Source organism: Syngnathoides biaculeatus, chromosome 14 (assembly GCF_019802595.1).
Source record: "Syngnathoides biaculeatus isolate LvHL_M chromosome 14, ASM1980259v1, whole genome shotgun sequence".
In the NCBI taxonomy this organism is placed as follows: Eukaryota; Metazoa; Chordata; class Actinopteri; order Syngnathiformes; family Syngnathidae; genus Syngnathoides; species Syngnathoides biaculeatus.
The window spans coordinates 16,916,116-16,935,825 of record NC_084653.1 but is presented as its reverse complement, the minus strand read 5'-3'; the positions used below and the strand labels follow the sequence as shown (position 1 = coordinate 16,935,825).

At 41.5% G+C, this 19,710-nt stretch overlaps 2 protein-coding genes across 3 annotated transcripts; both read right to left on the bottom strand.

Annotated features, from left to right (window-relative positions):
* Positions 1–662: 662 nt before the first annotated feature.
* On the bottom strand, positions 663–2,149 carry LOC133512428 (zinc transporter zipt-7.2-like). Its single transcript, XM_061842046.1, has 4 exons — positions 2,134–2,149; positions 1,992–2,032; positions 1,098–1,375; positions 663–1,004 (listed from the first exon to the last, which is right to left on the bottom strand). Exons 2-4 carry the CDS (start codon positions 2,008–2,010, stop codon positions 969–971), a joined length of 333 nt encoding a protein of 110 aa, XP_061698030.1. The 5' UTR covers positions 2,011–2,032; positions 2,134–2,149; the 3' UTR covers positions 663–968.
* Positions 2,150–14,241: 12,092 nt separating this feature from the next.
* Positions 14,242–16,928, bottom strand: LOC133512324 (FKBP-type peptidyl-prolyl cis-trans isomerase SlyD-like). 2 transcript variants are annotated; one of them, XR_009798164.1, is made up of 5 exons: positions 16,840–16,928; positions 16,535–16,611; positions 16,428–16,452; positions 16,194–16,351; positions 14,242–14,648 (listed from the first exon to the last, which is right to left on the bottom strand). XR_009798164.1 is itself a non-coding variant. In XM_061841845.1 (4 exons), exons 2-4 carry the CDS (start codon positions 16,444–16,446, stop codon positions 14,592–14,594), a joined length of 234 nt encoding a protein of 77 aa, XP_061697829.1. In that variant the 5' UTR covers positions 16,447–16,452; positions 16,535–16,687; the 3' UTR covers positions 14,242–14,591. The 2 variants fall into 2 exon arrangements, 1 of the variants encoding a protein (XP_061697829.1); XM_061841845.1 differs by lacking the exon at positions 16,840–16,928 and having other exon boundaries at positions 16,535–16,687.
* Between the last annotated feature and the right edge of the window lie 2,782 nt (positions 16,929–19,710).

Below are 19,710 nucleotides of genomic sequence, written 5' to 3'. Positions count from 1 at the left end.
ATCACAGTTTCTTGTTATTCCACCCCCATACAGGTGTCAGGTTTTTACGATGCCTGGACTAAGTATGAACACAGTCACGTCTTTTTAAGCAAAACCCGATGTTTTCAGTGTACACTGAAGTAGAAACAGCTCCTCAAAGCGACAGCTTGGTGTGATCCATCCGTGGGCAGTTATCTCAAATTTACTCATACAATCAAAACATGGTTAGATATGAAATTCCAAGATGACTGATACTGTTGGGATAAGGCGCGGCTTCAGCAAATAGACATAGGTCAGCCTCTCCCATAGCAAGCGCATGAGGTCAGTTTGGCGGCGAGAACGAGCTCTTATCTGAAGGAGTTTATTTTATTTTGGTCAAGGGATGTCTTTAGAAAGTTGCAAAGCCCAGACAAGTCTGTAAAGGAAATTAGTCGTGTGAAAGCCTCCTGTTAAGTTCCAGGTCAAATTGACCCATGTATATATATATTTTTTTAAATGCAAATATATTCTTTGTATTATTTTTGGGGATGTAGTTTGGATTTACATTATTGATTTTTTTTTTTTATCGTCAGAGAGCCATCTATTTTCTGAGCCGCTTATCCCCACGAGGCTCACGGGAGTGCTGGAGCCTACCCCATCCATTTGACATATTATTCCATTTCAAATACTGCTTATCCTATGCAAACTTGCAAAATATTGTTTTTATTTATTTAATTAAAACATACTGTAAATACAGTATGACAGTTTTTATTTGATGTAACAATGCTGAATTGACATTGCATATTATATATACCATGTCCAAAATAATGTCAACATTTTTAATGATGAAACATGCAGTGGGTTACATTGACCTATGAAAATATTCCAGTGTACCAAAGAAACAAATATAATGGGAGGCTTCACCCTCCTTATCTTCCAATGTTTGCTGGGATGTCTCTTTGCATCCCTGCCGTGATTTTTTTTTTTTTTTGGGGGGGGGGGGGGGTTGTCTAGTCGGAGTCGCTGCTGCAGGAACTGCTGGATGACTGAAGAAAAAAGAATAACATAGATTGTGAGCACAAGAACAGAGACTGGGAATGGGTTTTGCTGAAGACCTCGCGTGGGCGAGTCGCTCTTACCCCGTGGCAGTCCTTTCCTTTCTTGTGGCACTTGCTATGCTTGTGGCCATGCTTGTGCTTGTGTTTGCCGTGACAATGACCACCATGCCCGTGTCCATGCCCATGATCATGCCCGTGTCCATGCCCATGATCATGGACATGGACATGGATATGATCATGGCCATGTCCGTGACCCGATTCGCAGCAGGGTGTGCAGGAGGGCTGAGGAGGGCAGCCCCCTGGTGGATTTTGCGGGTATCCCCCAGGCAGGTTGGGGGAGCCCTGGGGGTACTGATTCCCTTTACAGAAAGAAAAGAAGTGGGATTAGTCAATTCATTAAATCCTCATGGGATATTGTGGGTCAAAAGTACATTCATCCTCAGATTTATGCTACTAATGGAGTTAATAACAGGAGGTCAAAAAATATATTCTACTCATTTCACTTAGTTCAGGGGTGTCAAACTCATTTTTCTCACGGGCCACATAGTAGTTCTGGTTTCTCTCAGAGGGCGGTTACAAATGTGAAACAAAAATATTGAATCGTCTCATCATATTTACATCAATTTATGAACTAGGTTTGGAATTGGAAATCGGGGTAATTTTTTTGTTCAACTATTCATGCACAAAAATGCTTGTAATATCTCAACTTTACCATTTATGATACACGTCAATTTGAAATTTTGGTCCCGGTTTTTACAAGAATCACACAAATTGACGCTGTAGATTTGGCTTCGCGGGCTGCATAAAATTGTGCGGTGGATCTGGCCCCCGGGCCTTGAGTTTGACACCTATGACTTAGCTAAACACATGATGGCTCCAATATAATCAGGCTGTTGCTGACAAACATGACTTAACGGGAGAGTTTAAACACAAAAAATAGTAATGCTCATTTATCTAAGAGGCTGCGTCATTTACCTTGGTTCTTCCCGTACATTCTCCAACAGCTCGTAAAACACCTGGAATTGAGAAAAAAACACACACACACATACACGCAAAAAGCTAAGAATCAAGACAATTTCCCAGTCAATCCAAAATGGCCAAAAAGAGAACAACTTACTGCACGTGGGAGTGTCGAGTCCCAAATGCAGTAGCCAGCTTTTTGGTCGCCCCTTTTATGAGCGGCCACTCCCATCCTGCCTCCCTCCCCGTTTGCGTGTGTGTCTGCAGTCCACTGACTTTACTCAGTTTCGAGTTGATGAAACAATTTTTGCGGCATTGTATTATTTACTATATTACAAATCGTATTGATTGCATTTTTTAAAAGAATCTTTAGATTGGTTCAACTGTCCAACTGTACCGTGTTCCAGTGTTAAAACCAAGCAGGAGTCCTAGCTGGGTGTTGTTGGATGAGACTTCAGGCCCCAATCCGGCATTTGTGGCCTGCTATACACACCTCTGGAACTCCAACTTCCTGGGGACCGGTCCAAGTACTGTAGATCTGATTTGTTTCTACGCCTGCGTATCTAAAACGTTAGTCAAAAGGAGCCCAAGAGTGCTTTTTGCATGCAAAAAAAAAAAAAAAAGTCCTGATGAGCTTAAAAATACTTTGGAGAAGTCAACTGTGTTGTGTGTCAATTTTAAATCATTTAAAAAGTTTTAATACTGTAGTGCAAGGGTCCAGGGATTACTTTTTTATGTGGATAAACGTGCAGCAGGTCACATTGACCCCATGAGCATTTTTTGTTGTACCAAAATTTTTTATTTTTCTTTTAATCAAAAAAGTTAAAATTGGGTGGCACGGTGGATTCAGCTGGTAAAGGGTTGGCGTCACAGTTCTGAGGTCCCAGGTTCAATTCCGGAGCCGCCTGTGTGGAGTTTGCATGTTCTCCCCGTGCCTGCGTGGGTTTCCTCCCACATTCCAAAAACATGCAACATTAATTGGACACACTAAATTGCCCCTAGGTGTGATTGTGAGTGCGACTGTTGTCTGTCTCCATGTGCCCTGCGATTGGCTGGCAACCAGTTCAGGGTGTACGCCGTCTCCTGCCCGTTGACACCTGGGATAGGATCCAGCAATCCCCATGACCCTCGTGAGGATAAGTGGCAAAGAAAATGGATGGATTAAGAAAAACAAGTAAATTGTTGATTGGGATTTTGTGTTCTTTTTAGGGTCAGACAGAGGAGGCGTACTTTTGCCATTCAGAAACAAATGGAACAGGTTTAATCAACGATTCATTGCAGGTAATGCACAAAATATTCAATTTAAAAAATATATATTCATGAGATAGACCCATGCATACAATAGGTTCTGTCACCTTTGGAGACTTCAACACAATGTAGGTCAAAACGACCCTGGAATATTCAATCTCTTCTTGAGAATCGAAAAGAAGTTGTTTTGTCATCCTGTAAATTATGAGATATACGCGTCATTTATGATTTGTTGCTGATACTTTTAGATAATTAATCACAGTCCTGGGTTGAACAGACTCTGAAAGCCTATTTCAATTCTTATAAAAAACAACAACAAAAATCACTGTAGGGTAAATCAATTATGTAATAAAAGTTAATCATGAGATAAAAGCAAAGTTTTTTGAGATGTTTTCATTTCTGATAATGTTTATGATTCAAATACTGAAAGGTGGCGTGGGTCAAAAGAACCCGGGACCATTATTGCTGTTCTTGAGAAACAAACGCAAAAGAAGGGTTCATCAACAATTAAACGGGTGACTTATGACGCATAAACAATACTTACAAGGGTTTGGTTCCATTTCGGACACTTTTGGTACTTAAACGCAACGCGGGTCAAACTGATCCAGTAAGTTGTTGTCTTTGAGAAAATGCCAAATGAAACGAACGTATGCAGCGACGCCATTCACCATTTACTTTTCACAATTACGTTATATTGCAATTAACAAACAATCTATCCCACAGTTACATTGATTAATTTTGATCTTAGAATAAGGATGTTGCATTGTTAATAATAACAATAAGGTGATAATAAGGTCATATGTGGCCAGCATCGTATTGAAGATACGTATCTGTAGCCATGGTGGCTGTATCCGTACTGCCCGTATCTGTAGTGCCCGTATCCGTAACCGAGGTCATGGCCGCACCCGTAGCCGTTCCCATATCCTAAACCAAAATCTGGCCTAAATCCTCTGTAGGGGCCACAAGCAGGATAGCCCACAGGTCGCGGAGCGCATGGCCAGCATGAACCGTATGATGGTGGACGTCATCCCCAGTGACGCTCTTCCAGGCCTCGACTGCAGCCGGCCCCGCTTTGTGCTTTTGTTTGCGCCATTCTCAGTTTGTGCTCAAAAGGTGGAATTTGCAGATTCGGGTCAGGTGACTGACTCAGCCCTTGGATAACATTCTGCTTTTTTGCCTTCCAAAATTCTTTGGGTGCTTTTGCAGGTCACACCGTGAAGTGCAATTTGATGAGTTCTGAAGGATTTGACTGAATATGAGGAGGATAATGTTTACGGCAAAACACCATCCAATTGTCCCTCCTTCATTTGTATATACTGTATATGTTCTGTGCATTCCAACTATTCCAAGTCCTACACAATTTACCCCCTTTAGATGTAAACTCCCTCAAATGAAAGCTTAAAGTCTGCACGTAAACCACATTTCATTTGTCTCATATCAAATCAACTGTTGTGGTGTTTACAGTCAAAAAGGTGCATATTAGGTTCATGTCAAAATATGCATGGCTCTTACTGAATCTTAGAATCCATTATTTGGAAATTACTATGCATAAGCAGAATAATGAGAAATCACTCTTGTGTTTATAGTTTTTTTTTGGGTTATTAATAGAAGATTATGTACCAAACATAATTGTAAGAAAGGGGGCAGCACGATGGATTCAGCTGGTAAAGAGTTGGCCTCACAGTTCCGAGGACCCGGGTTTGATCCTGGCCCCGCCTGTGTGGAGTTTGCGTGCCCGTGTGAGTTTTCTCCAGGCACTCCGGTTTCCTCCCACATCCCAAAAACATGCAACATTCATTTGTCCACTCTGAATTGCCCCAAGGTGTGATTGTGAGTGTGGCTATTTGTCTCGATGTGCCCTGTGATTGGCTGGCAACCAGTTCAGGGTGTACCCTGCCTCCTGCCCATTGATGGCTGGGATAGGCTCCAGCACTCTCCGCGACCCTCGTGAGGATAAGCGGCTAAGGAAATGGATGGATGGATAATATTTAGAGAGCAAGAGTGAGCGAGTGGTCCTCGTGTCTGGTCCGCACTCACTCTCTTGAGTCAAATTGACCCATTATAAGGTTCAAAATATCAAGTTTATATCAAATGAATAAAGTAAAAATGTAGTTGAAAATAGGTTTGAAGTTTGAAACGTCTCCCGCTTGGCTTGTTGACGGGACAGGGTAAACCAGTGATTATTACAGCTTGTTATCTTCATTAAACATCTTGTTTCCTTTAACAACACCTTGCGAGAGGTAATTTAAACATATATTTTGCTTTTTTAAAAATTTCAAAATAGCTTCCAAGTGCCGCAAGTACATTTCTGAGACGTGCTTTCGTCCAAATAAAAAGCACAGAATGGGTTCATTGCCATGACGACCAGTCATGAAGTTGTTAAAAGGTGAGCAGCTATAACCAGAGGTGGTAACGTGCAACAAACTACACACTTGATGGATAAATTCAAACTTGTCAAAAGTAGCTTTAATGGAACACCCTTTTTTCTTTTTTTTTCTCAATCTCAATGTTACTGAAGTACCGGTCATTATTTAGAAGACTGCTTTTTACTTAAACCATAACATTCCTTTTACTTGAGTACTACTTGGCCAGATTGTGAAGAGATCATGTAGAAACTTTACTTAACTGAGAGTAAAGGCACAAACTGTGTTATCACTCATGATGGCTACAGTTTTTTTTTTTTTTTACCAAGGTGCTGAATTACACTTGACAATTACTGTTGCATAGCAATACACCTGTTTGTTTTTCAACATTGTAGTACAATTTATAGTCCCTTTTGTGTGGGCAGGCTCGCTCAGGGAACCATTTTGGGAAACAGCCAGCAAAAGACTGACTTTGTCTAATTTCCCACTGAACTACGGTAATTTCTGGCCTCTAAGACGCAACTTTTTTCACACGCTTTCAACACTGTGCGTGATGCGGCTAATTTGTGCATTTTTTTCTAACGGCCGCAAGTGGGCGCTCGAGCGGAAAAGGTAAGAGTGAGACCGGTGGAATATATGCGCATAGGAAATCCTCTGTAGGGGGCACAAGCAGGATAGCCCACAGGTCGGGGAGCGCATGGCCAGCATGAACCGTATGACATCTTCACGCAGATGATCCTAAAGTAGGATATCAGAATCAGAATCAGTTTTAACGGCCAAGTATGTACAGTCACAACATGTAGGATTCTCCCTACAATCCAGCTAATGTTTTGGCGTTGGTTAAAAAAAAAATAAAATTGGGGGGAATCCTGGTGCATATGTCATTTAAATATCCACAAACAGGAACGTTGTGAAAATTTCACATTTTCCACTCATGAAAGCTCGCTGATCGTACACAACACCTGATAACTTGCAAACGAGTGTATCTTGGTGGCAATGAACTGTATTTTTAGAGAATCCCAAAAAAATATTATAAAGAGACTTAGTAGTACCACCGGTAAAGTTAGGGTGGAAAAAGGGGGGGTCCGTTTCACAGGTGTACATGAATTATGTTGCACATCTCCATCATAACAGGACATATGAAAAAGTCTCATGGACCCACGAAGCAAAATTGAACAGGAAATCAGCTTTTTTGGGCAATTTTAGCCATGATCATTTACAAGAAAGTGAAAAAAATACAGTCCCTTGCACCTGTTTTGCCAATTGAAATGAAAACAGTCACTTTAGCAAGAAACAACCATTTTAAGAGAGAATGCAAAAAAAAAAAATAATAAATAAATACAAAATCATCCCCTGACACAAGGTTCACCAAAAAACATATGCATAGAAACTAATTGTTATGACAGAGTTATGCAGTTTAGCATTCAAATAAATGTTGTGCACTATACATTCTGTCACGTCCCATCGGAAACGAGAGTAGGACCCAAATGCAGGAACTCGGAAGACGCTAGATAGTTCAAGAAGAGACACGTTTATTGTATGCCGAGGTCGGGGATCGAGCAGGCAGTCCGGTGCAGCAGCGGTTGTTGGGGCGTCGGGCGAAAAGAGCAGATGAGTGGGCAGGCAGTAGTCGGTACACGGGGAAACAATCAACGCAGGCAGAAGGATCAAGGAGTCAGGCTTACAAGGTTGGTCGGAGAACGGACGAAGGTCGGTACACACAGGATCAATCAGGAGTACGAGAGTGCTGGAACGGGACATAAAGCTCAACGAACTGGCGGAGGACCAGTCGTCACCGGGTCCTATATATACGGGGGATGATCAGCCCGCATGAGGCGCAGGTGTGTGCCTCCCAATTAGCGCAGCCGCACGGGCACCCGCACAGCTCGTGCTGAAGCGGCAGGATCATGACAGTACCCCCCCCCCCCCCCCGTCTGGGAGCCGTGCCTAAACGAAAAAACAAACACTAATTAACACAGGCAGGGGTGGCCGGAAGGGGGTCCGGAGGAGGGCACGCCCCCCCCCCCCCCAACCCCAGACTGGTGGCCATCCAGGCCACCAAACACGAGGCGTCCGGGTGGACAGGTCAGGAGGACGACCCGGACGCCAAGCACCAGGGTCCCCACGGGGCGATTCGGGCGGACGACCTCTGCAGACAATAAACGTGTCTCTTCTTGAACTACCTTGCGTCTTCCGAGTTCCTGCATTTGGGTCCTACTCTCGTTCCCGATGGGACGTGACACATGCAGCAGATCAGGGAGGTATTTGGAAAGCTTCACTTCCATGTTTTGTTATGTCACAGCAAAATTCTATTTGCTACACACAAAAAAAAAAATTTCATCATGAGGTGTTGAATGTTGAATTTTGAGAAGATGAATTTCTGTGGATGGAGAAAAATGGATAATGAGAAGCAACGTGAATGCTGTACTTTTCCGATGCACTGAATATCGTGAACTTGTAAAAGAGGAATAGCCATTTCAATGCCATTTTCATGAATAGAAGCTTTTACGTGAACTCACAGTAAGCGACATAATTATTGGAACTTGGACACAATTCACATCTTTTGGTTCCGAACACCACCAAGAGTGGATCTGAAATCAAACAAGTTGTGCTTTAAGAGAGTGCTTACGTCAAAATCTGAACGGTGCAGGAATTACAACACTTGGTACAATCTGTGTGTGCTACTATTTATCCATCCATCCATCCATTTTCCATGCCGCTTATCCTCACAAGGGTCGCAGGAGTGCTGGAGGCTATCGCAGCTGTCAACAAGTAGGAGCCAGGGTACACCCTGAACTGGTTGCCAGCCAATCGCAGGGCACATAGAGACAGTCGCACTCAGAATCACACGCAGGGGCAATTTGGGATGTCCAATTAATGTTGCATGTTTATGAGCTGTGGGAGGAAATCTGAGTGCCCGGAGAAAGCCCAAGCAGGCACGGGGAGAACATGCAAACTCCACACACACGGGGCCGGGATCGAACCCTTTTCCTCAGAACTGTGAGGCCAACGCTTTGCCAGCTGAGTCAACGTGCCGCCTGCTACTAAAATCAGAATTAAAGGGACGCATTCAAGTTTAACTTTTGAATGCAGAGTTGTAAAACCTTTGCAGTCATTGAACACCCTGAAGTCTGGAAAGCAAAGACATCAGCTGATGGTGGACTTCATCCCTCGTGATGCCCTTCCAGGCCTCGACTGCAGCCGCCCCCGCTTCGTGCTTTTGTTTGGGCCATTCCCAGTTTGTCCCCAGAAGGTGGAATGCATGCTCGGGATTCGCAGATTCAGGTCAGGTGACTGACTCGGCCATTGGATAACATTCCGCTTCTTTGCCTTCCCAAAGTCTTTGGGTGCTTTTGCACATCACACTGTGACAGCCAAAAAGGTGAGTATTGGGTCCAAGTCAAAATATGTATATCTCTTACTGCATCTTAGAATCCATTGTTTTGGAAATGATTACGCACAGGCCGAATAATGACAACCCTCTTGTGTATTTTTTGGGTTATGAATAGGAGACTATTTACCAAACATAATATTTAGAGAGCAAGAGTGGGCGTGAGGTCCTCGTGTCTGGCCCGCACTCACTCTCTTGAGTCAAATTGACCCATTATAAGTTTCAAAATATCAGAATGCACAAAAAAGTGTCGTTGGACCATGCCTGAACTTGATCAGAAAGTCAACCATTTTAGTTCAGAGCAGCCATTTTGGGAGAATTCTAGGGCTCGTACTTAGTCGGGAATCATCATCGGGAAGTCGTCCAAATGAGGCCAGAACACTTGCAGATATCCTGAATGTGCATATTTTCCGATCATTTTGACAATTTGACACGAAAGGGCAGGTGCGAAGTTTCGTTCATCACTTTACATCTTGTAATAGTCAATTAAAAAAATCCTAAATTTCATTACAAACAAGGAAGTATTCCAATAGGAAACACTGTTGTGAGGAATTTCCCCTTTATAAAAACAGGTGCGGTTTTGTGGGTTGGAGCTACTGTACTTACACGAGCAATTTTTTTTTTTTTTTTATTGAACAAATGAAGAATAATGCTCATAAACCATCCCAAGAGATACAAACAAGTACCTTGAGTTGTCTTGTGCTCGCCAAAATGTCACATTCACACTCTGGAATGAAAGATAAGCAAAGTTAGAAAATACACAAAGCTGCATGACAACACATGTGACACAAGCGGTTACATTCATTAAACTTTCAAAATGTTTTTGTCGAGAGGGAGCGGCTGAATTTACCATACTCTGGTGGTTTGATCCAAACTCGCTCAGCTGCTGACCGGCTGCACCTTTAAAAGAATTCAGAACGTAACCCACGTCCACCTCCACCTCCAGTAATTGAAGGGAGGGCCTAAGAAGGCACATGTTGGAAATTGGCTTGTCGTCGCTAACCTTTGGACTAGTGAATCACCATTTTGGAGCTTTCCCATCCTCCAAAATGCATTGTATTGTGTAGGCTTTGATCCTGGTGGAAATGGATGTTAGACAATTCCTCAGTGCTGCCCTTCAGTACTAGTGGAAAATTCAGAGCACTTCAATTTGTTAACCGAGATTATTATGATTAGAGCCACACAAAAAAAAAAAAGATAAAAAGTCTTAAGAAGCCATGCCTGTGTAACCGGGTCAATCTGTGTATTGAATGAAGTGTCAGTATAACTACACAAAATCTGTTAGTGCCTCCAGATCCTGTGTAAGCTGTGTATTATCTTAGTGCTCCTCCTCTGTGATACATTTCTTGTTCTGTGGTAGCAACGTAATACTTGGGAATCGTGTCTATCAGGGGCATGAAATGCAAAATGAAACCTTTTTTTTAACGAACATATGCAGCGATGCCATTCACAATTTGCTTTTCACAATCACGTTTTATTGAAATTAACAATCAATCTGTCCCACAGTTACATTGACTAATTTTGATCTTAGAATATGGATGTTGCTTTGTGTTAAGTACATTTCAAGGTCATATGCCACTATTGTATTGAACATCCGTATCTGTAGCCATGGTGGCCGTAGCCATGGTGACCGTATCCGTGGTGCCCGTATCCGTGGTGCCCGTATCCGTGCCCGTATCCATAACCGTGGTAATGGCCGTACCCGTAGCCGTTCCCGTATCCGTAACCAAAACCTGGTCTAAATCCTCTGTAGGGGCCACAAGCGGGATAGCTCACAGGTGGGGGACCGCATGGCCTGGATGGACCGTATGGCATCTTCACCCGGATGATCCTAAAGTGGGATATCAGAATCCGAATCAGTTTTAATGGCCAAGTATGTACAGTCACAAAATGTAAGATTCTTGTCACAATCCAGCTATTGTTTTGGGATTGGTTACAACAAGCCCCAAAATTTGTGGATCACTTGATCACAGCTGGCAGTCGAAAGAAGGACGCTTAACAAGGCCCGTTTGAGCAACCAATAACATTGTAGTGCACACCCATTCATACGCTTTTCTGAAATGATTCCTAATTAGTTACGTGTGTTTACGTGAATTCACCAAACCAAGATTGCGCCTGCGTTCTAAATTGGAAGGTATGCGACGTCAGTCGAAACAGTCTATATTCGCTGGAAAGAACATTTGCTCGTTTGGAACATTCGTTCAATGTTGTTGAGTGTTCGCCGTTTTGACTCGACTACTCTGTCTTTGAACTTCTATTTTGTGGTTGTTATTTTATTGTGTTTGTGTTGTACGGTTGTGTGTGTGATTAAATTGTCTAAAACGTGATACAACTGCCTTGTTGCATTTTGTTGGTTTGAGCAAAGGGGTCAAAATTCATATGTCACAGTGTACAAAATGTTCACCGCATACCCTGGCCTCTTTGTCGTACGCCTCAGGGCGACCACACTTCGCTACCCACTGGGTCCTTAAATGTTTCTTTTTCTTACTGGGAAGAATATGCCTCCCAGCCTTCCTCGGATTATTTCTATCGGAATTATGGCAAAAGTTTGCGATACAGTCGGGCATTTTCATGTGTCCGATGGTGGTGGTACTACATGTGATGAAACTACAAATCGGCCATGATTTCTTTGTTTATGCATAGAATACGTCACATCTGTGCAAGTAGGTCATGTGACTTGCCAAAATGGCGGCGCCCGTGGAAATTTGTAATTGCCGATAAAAACCCCATTAAATGATATTGGATTGACCTAAAATTTTCAAGGTACAGTAAAAATAACATGAGCTATCGGATTAAGGCTTTTCGTTGTTCAGTGAATGACGGCAGGATTCTTTTACTGTAAATATCCACAAACACACGCTCCAAAAAAGTCGTTCAGTGACTTTCGCAGGAAAGCTGTGAAAATTTCACGTTTTCCAGCCATGAAAGCTCGCTGATTGTACACAACACCTGATAACTTTCAAACAAGTGTGTCTTGGTGACAATGAACTGTATTTTAGAGATTCTCAACAACTCTTAAAAACAGACTACCACCGGGAAAGTAAGGGGGAGAAAAGGGAGTCCATTTCACAGGTGTACATGAAATATACACTCATAACAGGACATATGGAAAAGTCTCAAAGGACCCATGAAGCAAAATTGAACAGGAAATCAGCCACTTTGGCCAATTTACCCATGACCATTTACTCGAAAGTTAGGAAAAAACAGTCCCTTGCACCTGTTTCACCAATTGACATGAAAACAGTCAATTTAGCGAGAAGCAGCCATTTTGAGAGGGAATACAAAAAAAATAAAATTAGCCCCTGACCCCAGTTTTGCTGAAAAACATACGCATTGAAATTACTTGTTATGACACTTATTTTAAATATGGACTAATTGGCTTGTCTCTACGTACAATCCTGATTTCCGTCTGCTTTGTATAATTATGTAGGTTTTTTTAAAAAAAACTTTTGTGGACAAGTGTTTAGAATTAACGCTCATGCGAAATCAAAGCGACACCTACTTTTTCAATTTTCTTGTGATGTCCATATCAATTAAACAAAACCAAGGAACGAACAAACAAATAAAAACTTCATTGGGGATGCGTATCCTAATAGGATTGACAAACAAAAGTGTCGTTGGACCCATGCCTGAACTTGATCAGGAAGTCAACCATTTTAGATCAGAGCAGCCATTTTGGGGGAATTCTACGGCTCATACTTAGTCAGAATTCATCATCAGGAAGTCGTCCAAATGAGGCCAAAACGCTTGCAGATATCCTCAATGTCCATATTTTCCGATCATTTTGACAGTTTGACATGAAAAAGGGCAGGTGCGAAGTTTCATTCGTCACTTTTTATCTTGTAATAGTCAGAAAAATCAAAAAGTGCATGACAAACAAGGAAGTATTGCAACAGGAAACACTGTTTTGAAGAATTTCCCCTTTGTAAAAACAGGTGCGGTTTTGTAGGTTAGAGCTACTGTACTTACAAATGAAGAATAATGCTCATAAATCATCCCAAAATAATACACATTTGAAAACAAATTAAAAAAACAAGTACCTTGAGTTGTCTTGTGCTCGTCAAAATGTCAGATTCACACTCTGGAATGAAATACAAGCAAAGTTAGAAAATACACGAAGCTACATGACAACACATTTGACACAAGCGGTTACATTCATCAATCTTTCCAAATTTTATTCTCGAGACGGAGCGGCTGAATTTACCGTGCGCTGGTGTTGTGATCTAAACTCGCTCAGCTGCTGACCAGCTGCACCTTTAAAAGAATTCAGAACATTAATCCACCTCCGACCACACCTCCAGTAATTGAGGGCAGGGCCTAAAAAGGCACATGATGCAAATTAGTTTGGCAATAACTTTTGGACTAATGATTTTTTGGGGCTTTTCCATCCTCCAAATACTGTGCAGGTGTTGATTCTGGTGGAAATGGATGTTAAAATATTCCTCACTACTCCCTGCAGAATTATTGGAAAATTCAGAGCACTTCCACTGAGCAACGTGGAATATGTTAAACGAGATTATTAGGATTAGAGCCAAAAAAAAAAAAAAATGTCTTAAGAAGCCAAGCCTGTGTAACCGGGTCAATCTTTGTATTTAATGAAGTGTCGGTATTGTTACACAAAATCTGTTTGTGCCTCCAGATCCTGTGTATTATCTTGGTCCTAATCCTATGTAATAAAATTCTTGTTCTGTGGTAGCAATGTAATATTTAGGAATGGTGTCTTTCAAGGGCATCGCAAGGTTTTGATGTTTAGTTTTTTTTTTTTTTGTCGACTTGGGGTGGTGGGGGCTGATAGACGTATAGACCTTAAAAGACACGGAAGTCTGCCACTTTGTTTTTAAAAACAAACTGTTTCAACCGCTCCACCATCATCCCGGTCCCCAAGAAACCCGTAATCTACTAGAGGCCTGCCGCCCTGACATCTGTGGTCATGAAGTCCTTTGAAGGGCTCATGCTGGACCACCTCAAGAGCGTCACGGGTCCCCTGCTGGACTTAGTGCAGACAGGCCTGCGGGCGACGCAGTCAACATGAGACTGGACTTCATCCTAGAACGCAGAAGGGTCCTACGCAAGGACCCTGTTCATGGACTTCAGCTTTGCGTTCAACGCTATCATCCTCATGGATCATCAGAACCGAGCCGCTGTGTCTCTACAGTATTTTTTTTGTTGTTGTCAAACTTGTCGTACTAGAGCAGCTGAAACGATCAGAGGCAGATTTCTTGTTTTTGACATACTTGGCAAATAAAGATGATTCGAATCCTCGTTTCATTTTAACATCAATTTTATTGCATCAGCTCACCAATAAATGCACAACTGAACAACCTGTTCAACTCTCCCCGGTATATTGTTTCTCAGAAGGAGCAACAACAATGTGTTACAATGATCCAAAAGTGTCAGAAATTGAAAATTGAAAAAAAAAAATCCCAATAAACATTGTTTCTCTCGTGCCAACATGTATTGTTATGCTGATGGCGAAGCTGGTCAGATGTTTCATACTGGAAAACGAGTCAAATGGATCAACACAGTACACAACAGGAATGTTATTTGATAATTTGGGGGTCACGTTGGGCGTGCTCATTGTGCAAACTGGATTTTTGCGAGACTCTTCCTCTTTTAGTCGCAGTCGCTGCTGCTGCTGCTGCTGCTGCTGCTGCAGGAGCTGCTGGAAGACTGCCACACAGCAGAAGTGGGGGGTCGGAACCAAGAAAAAAAGAAACATGTCAACTTTTGACGGACAGAAACCACAAAAAAGTACAAATTGTCTTGGAACGATCACCTTCCGCCCATGTGGCAGCAGGTCAACTAAGCTAAGATACAACATTATGATGTGGTTCAGTGGGAAATTTAAACGAGTGAGAAACTTTTAAAAGTCACAATTTTCCATTGTAATTTTGGGTTAGAAATTGTACTTTTAATATTTAAACAGTTCTTCTTTTTCAAAAATGGTTAAAAAAAAACAAAAAAAGCAAGTCAACTGTTGTTGTTGAAACATGAGCTCTCAGATTTAATGGAGAGTAAAAATCCCAATTTAAAATGTTTAATATAACTTCAATCTGGAAATCATGCAATTTTATTAATCTCCAAAATAAAACTTTAAAAATTCACTTGAATAAGATTTTATTCATGTAATATTCTAACTTTAATCTAAATATCCAAGGTTCTTTTCACTCAAATATACGGCTGGCATTTTTTGGCATAACATTATGACTTTAATATCTAAATATTTTTTGTCGATTTATCACAATTTAACTTTAGTCTAAAAAAAATAAATACTTTATCTTGAAACCATACTACCCTATTCCCCCTCTAATCAAGAATATAAAACCTTTTTTCTTGAAAATAAACTATTTAACAACGACTTCAATCTAAAAATTATGGTAATACCGAATTATTTGAACTCCGCTTTATCGATTATATAACTAAAATAAAAAAAAATTATAACCAACTGGTAAAGCGTTGGTCTCACAGTTCTGAAGTCCCGGGTTCAATCCCAAACCCGCCTATGTGGAGTTTGCATGTTCTGCCCGTGCTAGCGTGGGTTTCCTCCCACATTCCAAAAACATGCAACATTAATTGGACACACTAAATTGCCCTTAAGTGTGATTGTGAGTGTGACTATTGTCTGTCTTCATGTGCCCTGCAGGTGGGTGGCAACCCCGCCTCCTGCCCGTTGACAGCTGGGATAGGCTCCAGCACTCCCCGTGACCCCCGTGAGGATAAGCGGCAAAGAAAATGGATGGATGAATATTATTACTCTCATAACAAAAGATTTATTTATTTATAATATACACAACTTCACTCTCGAAAATACATGATCATATTTCTTTAAAATTGCAATTTTCTTCTTGAAAACATTTTTCCCTAAAAGTAGTTAACATTATTTTTCCGTTATTATCACTAATCAACAAAATACACATTAAAAATATTATATATTATATTTTAATTATATAGTATATTACATATTATAATATTAATTATAATATACTATATATTATATTGAATATTTATATTCAAATTTTCCCCAAAATTTCAGTGTGCTTTTTACTTTTTCTAACAATATCTACATGATGTTCGTTGGGATTTATTTATATCTTTTCCTCATTCCTGACACTTTTGAATAATTAAAGATGCTCTGGGTCAAAATGACCCGAGTCAAAAGTTGCCATTCTTGCTAAATGAACAGAGGATTGTAGTGGTGAGCCGAGTGCCTCTCACCCCATGGCAGTCCTTCCCTTTTTTGTGACACTTGCGATGCTTGTGTCCTAACTTGTGTCTGCGCCGGCGACATTTTTTACATCCTGGTTCCTTTCCGCATCCGTGCCCGTGCGCGTGGCCGTGACCATGCTTACCACGTCCACGACCGCAGTGCCCACCTGGAAATAAACGAAATGCATTCAAAAAGATCTTGAACGGGCTGACGAAGTGGAACAGATGACGGTTTCCCCTCACCGTGCTTGTTGTGGTGCATTGATGTCTGAAAGGATTTTGTAAAAATCAGTGAATTTCTTAAAAACAACACGTACAAAGTGTCTCGTCAAAGAAATCCACGCACTTACCGTTTGCGCTCGATGCAAGGTATAGAAGGAATCTACTCGGTGGCGATTCCTGCTCCTCTATTTACCTGCAGACACACCTACAACAGCAAATGAAATCTAGCATCTGCATTTGGGTTTGGACAAAAGTGTTTGTTTGTTTTCCAGGCTTCAGAATCTGAACTATCCTGACTATGTTCATTTAGGCATGAAGAGACGTCAGCACTGCTTGTGAAGAATGTTCAAGAAGAATGTGTTCTTAAGAAAGTTACATTTTGTTCTGGAGACAAAACATCAAGTTGGAAACTGAAAAAAATCGCCGGACTTACCGACTGTGCTGAATGCGAAGTTTTGGAGGAAAATATGTGGTGCTGATCCCAGATCCTCTATATACGGCACCTGCAGGCACATCCCGGTTGGCACCCTTTTAATAACTGGCATTTTGGTGGGGGGAGGGGAAGAAATATTGTTTTGGCACACAGACCGAAATAGATGGCAGCATTGTTTGCATCAAAGCGTTCAAAGAATGTTGACGAAGAAGAACATGTTGATAATGCCAGCAGAAAAGATGAGATTAAATGCACCTGAGCATTCAAATAAATGTTGTCAACTATACATGCAGCATATCAGGGAGGTATTTGCAAAGCTTCACTTCCATATTTTGTTATGTCACAGCAAAAGCCTACAGTGAAGAAAACAAGTTTTTGAACACAGCCAGGAAAAGCAAGTAGTGGCTCCGTAAGAAGCTTATCAAGGTTCTGGCATGGCCTCGGCAGTCTCCTGACCAAACCCCAATAGAAAATCTTTGGCGGGAGCTGAAACTCCGTGTTTCTCAGCGACAGCCCAGAAACCCGTCTGATCTAGAGAAGATCTTTGTGGAGGAGTGGGCCAAAATCCCTCCTGCAGTGTGTGCAAACCTGGTTGAACAACTACAGGAAACGTTTGACCTCTGTAATTGCAAACAACGGCTTCTGTACCAAATATTGACATTGGTTTGCGCAGGTGTTCAAATACTTATTTGCAAAACTCGATTTTTCTTTTTGCATGATCTGTCTCACAGTGGACATGCACCTACGATAAAAATTTCAGACCCCTCCATGATTTCCAAGTGGGAGAACTTGCAATACAGCAAGGTGTTCAAATACTTATTTTCTTCAATGTATATGCTACAAAATATGTGATTATGGGGTCTTCATTGTTGAATTTTGAGAGAAAAACAAATATTGAAAATAAGAAGCATCGTGAATACTGTACTTTTCCGATGCACTGAATATCGTGAACTTGCAAAACAGGGGTAGCCATTCCAATGCCATTTTGATCAATATAAGCTTTGACATGAACTTACAGTAAGCGCCCTGAATACTGAAACTTGGACACAATCCATATTTTCTGGTTCCAAACATGAACACAGCGGATCTGAAATCAAAGAAGTTGTGCTTTAAGTTCAACTTCATTTGGAGGGTGCTTACGTCAAAATCAGATGAACGGTGCAGGAATTACAACACTTGGGACAATATGTGCATGCTACTGTTTAAGTACTCAAAATCAGAGGGACGCATTCAAGTTTCACTTTTGAATGCAGAGTTGTAAAACCTTTGCAGTCATTGAACACCCTGAAGTCTGGAAGGCAAAGACATCAGCTGATGGTGGACGTCATCCCCGGTGACGCTCTTCCAGGCCTCGACCGCAGCCGCCCTCACTTTGTGCTTTTGTTTGCGCCATTCTCAGTTTGTGCTCAAAAGGTGGAATTTGCAGATTCGGGTCAGGTGACTGACTCAGCCCTTGGATAACATTCTGCTTTTTTGCCTTCCAAAATTCTTTGGGTGCTTTTGCAGGTCACACTGTGAAGTGCAGTTTGATGAGTTCTGAAGGATTTGACTGAATATGAGGAGGATAATGTTTACGGCAAAACACCATCCAATTGTCCCTCCTTCATTTGTATATACTGTATATGTTCTGTGCATTCCAACTATTCCAAGTCCTACACAATTTACCCCCTTTAGATGTAAACTCCCTCAAATGAAAGCTTAAAGTCTGCACGTAAACCACATTTCATTTGTCTCATATCAAATCAACTGTTGTGGTGTTTACAGTCAAAAAGGTGCATATTAGGTTCATGTCAAAATATGCATGGATCTTACTGAATCTTAGAATCCATTATTTGGAAATTACTATGCATAAGCAGAATAATGAGAAATCACTCTTGTGTTTATAGTTTTTTTTTGGGGTTATTAATAGAAGATTATGTACCAAACATAATTGTAAGAAAGGGGGCAGCACGATGGATTCAGCTGGTAAAGAGTTGGCCTCACAGTTCCGAGGACCCGGGTTTGATCCTGGCCCCGCCTGTGTGGAGTTTGCGTGCCCGTGTGAGTTTTCTCCAGGCACTCCGGTTTCCTCCCACATCCCAAAAACATGCAACATTCATTTGTCCACTCTGAATTGCCCCAAGGTGTGATTGTGAGTGTGGCTATTTGTCTCGATGTGCCCTGTGATTGGCTGGCAACCAGTTCAGGGTGTACCCTGCCTCCTGCCCATTGATGGCTGGGATAGGCTCCAGCACTCTCCGCGACCCTCGTGAGGATAAGCGGCTAAGGAAATGGATGGATGGATAATATTTAGAGAGCAAGAGTGAGCGAGTGGTCTTCGTATCTGGTCCGCACTCACTCTCTTGAGTCAAATTGACCCATTATAAGGTTCAAAATATCAAGTTTATATCAAATGAATAAAGTAAAAATGTAGTTGAAAATAGGTTTGAAGTTTGAAACGTCTCCCGCTTGGCTTGTTGACGGGACAGGGTAAACCAGTGATTATTACAGCTTGTTATCTTCATTAAACATCTTGTTTCCTTTAACAACACCTTGCGAGACACACCTTGGAAAAAGTCCATATCTTGGCTCTTTCATCATTTCGATTGTCTGGCATTCGTAATTCCACACCTTTGAATGATGTCCAAAACAAAACCCACACTGTGGTTCTATGGAAAACCTCAAGCGTGTCAATAACAGAGACAACACAAACATGTGTGCAACACTAAATTCTGAGGAATACCGCTGTGTTCCAAAAATGAGAAACTACACCTCAGCCTAAAGGAAATTGGGCTAATAAAGTACAAACAAAAATCAACAAATGCGGCCACAGTAAAAAACGGCATTCAAAAACTTAACACATTCTTTTCTCAGTAATTTAAACATATATTT

What these genes read in the sequence shown, in the direction of transcription:
- LOC133512428 (XM_061842046.1), bottom strand. An exon ending in AAGGAAAGGACTGCCACGGG is followed by an intron (nt 1,005 to 1,097) that starts GTAAGAGCGACT and finishes TTTTTTCTTCAG; the next exon opens with TCATCCAGCAGTTCCTGCAG.
- LOC133512324 (XM_061841845.1), bottom strand. An exon ending in AAGGGAAGGACTGCCATGGG is followed by an intron (nt 14,649 to 16,193) that starts GTGAGAGGCACT and finishes GCTGTGTGGCAG; the next exon opens with TCTTCCAGCAGCTCCTGCAG.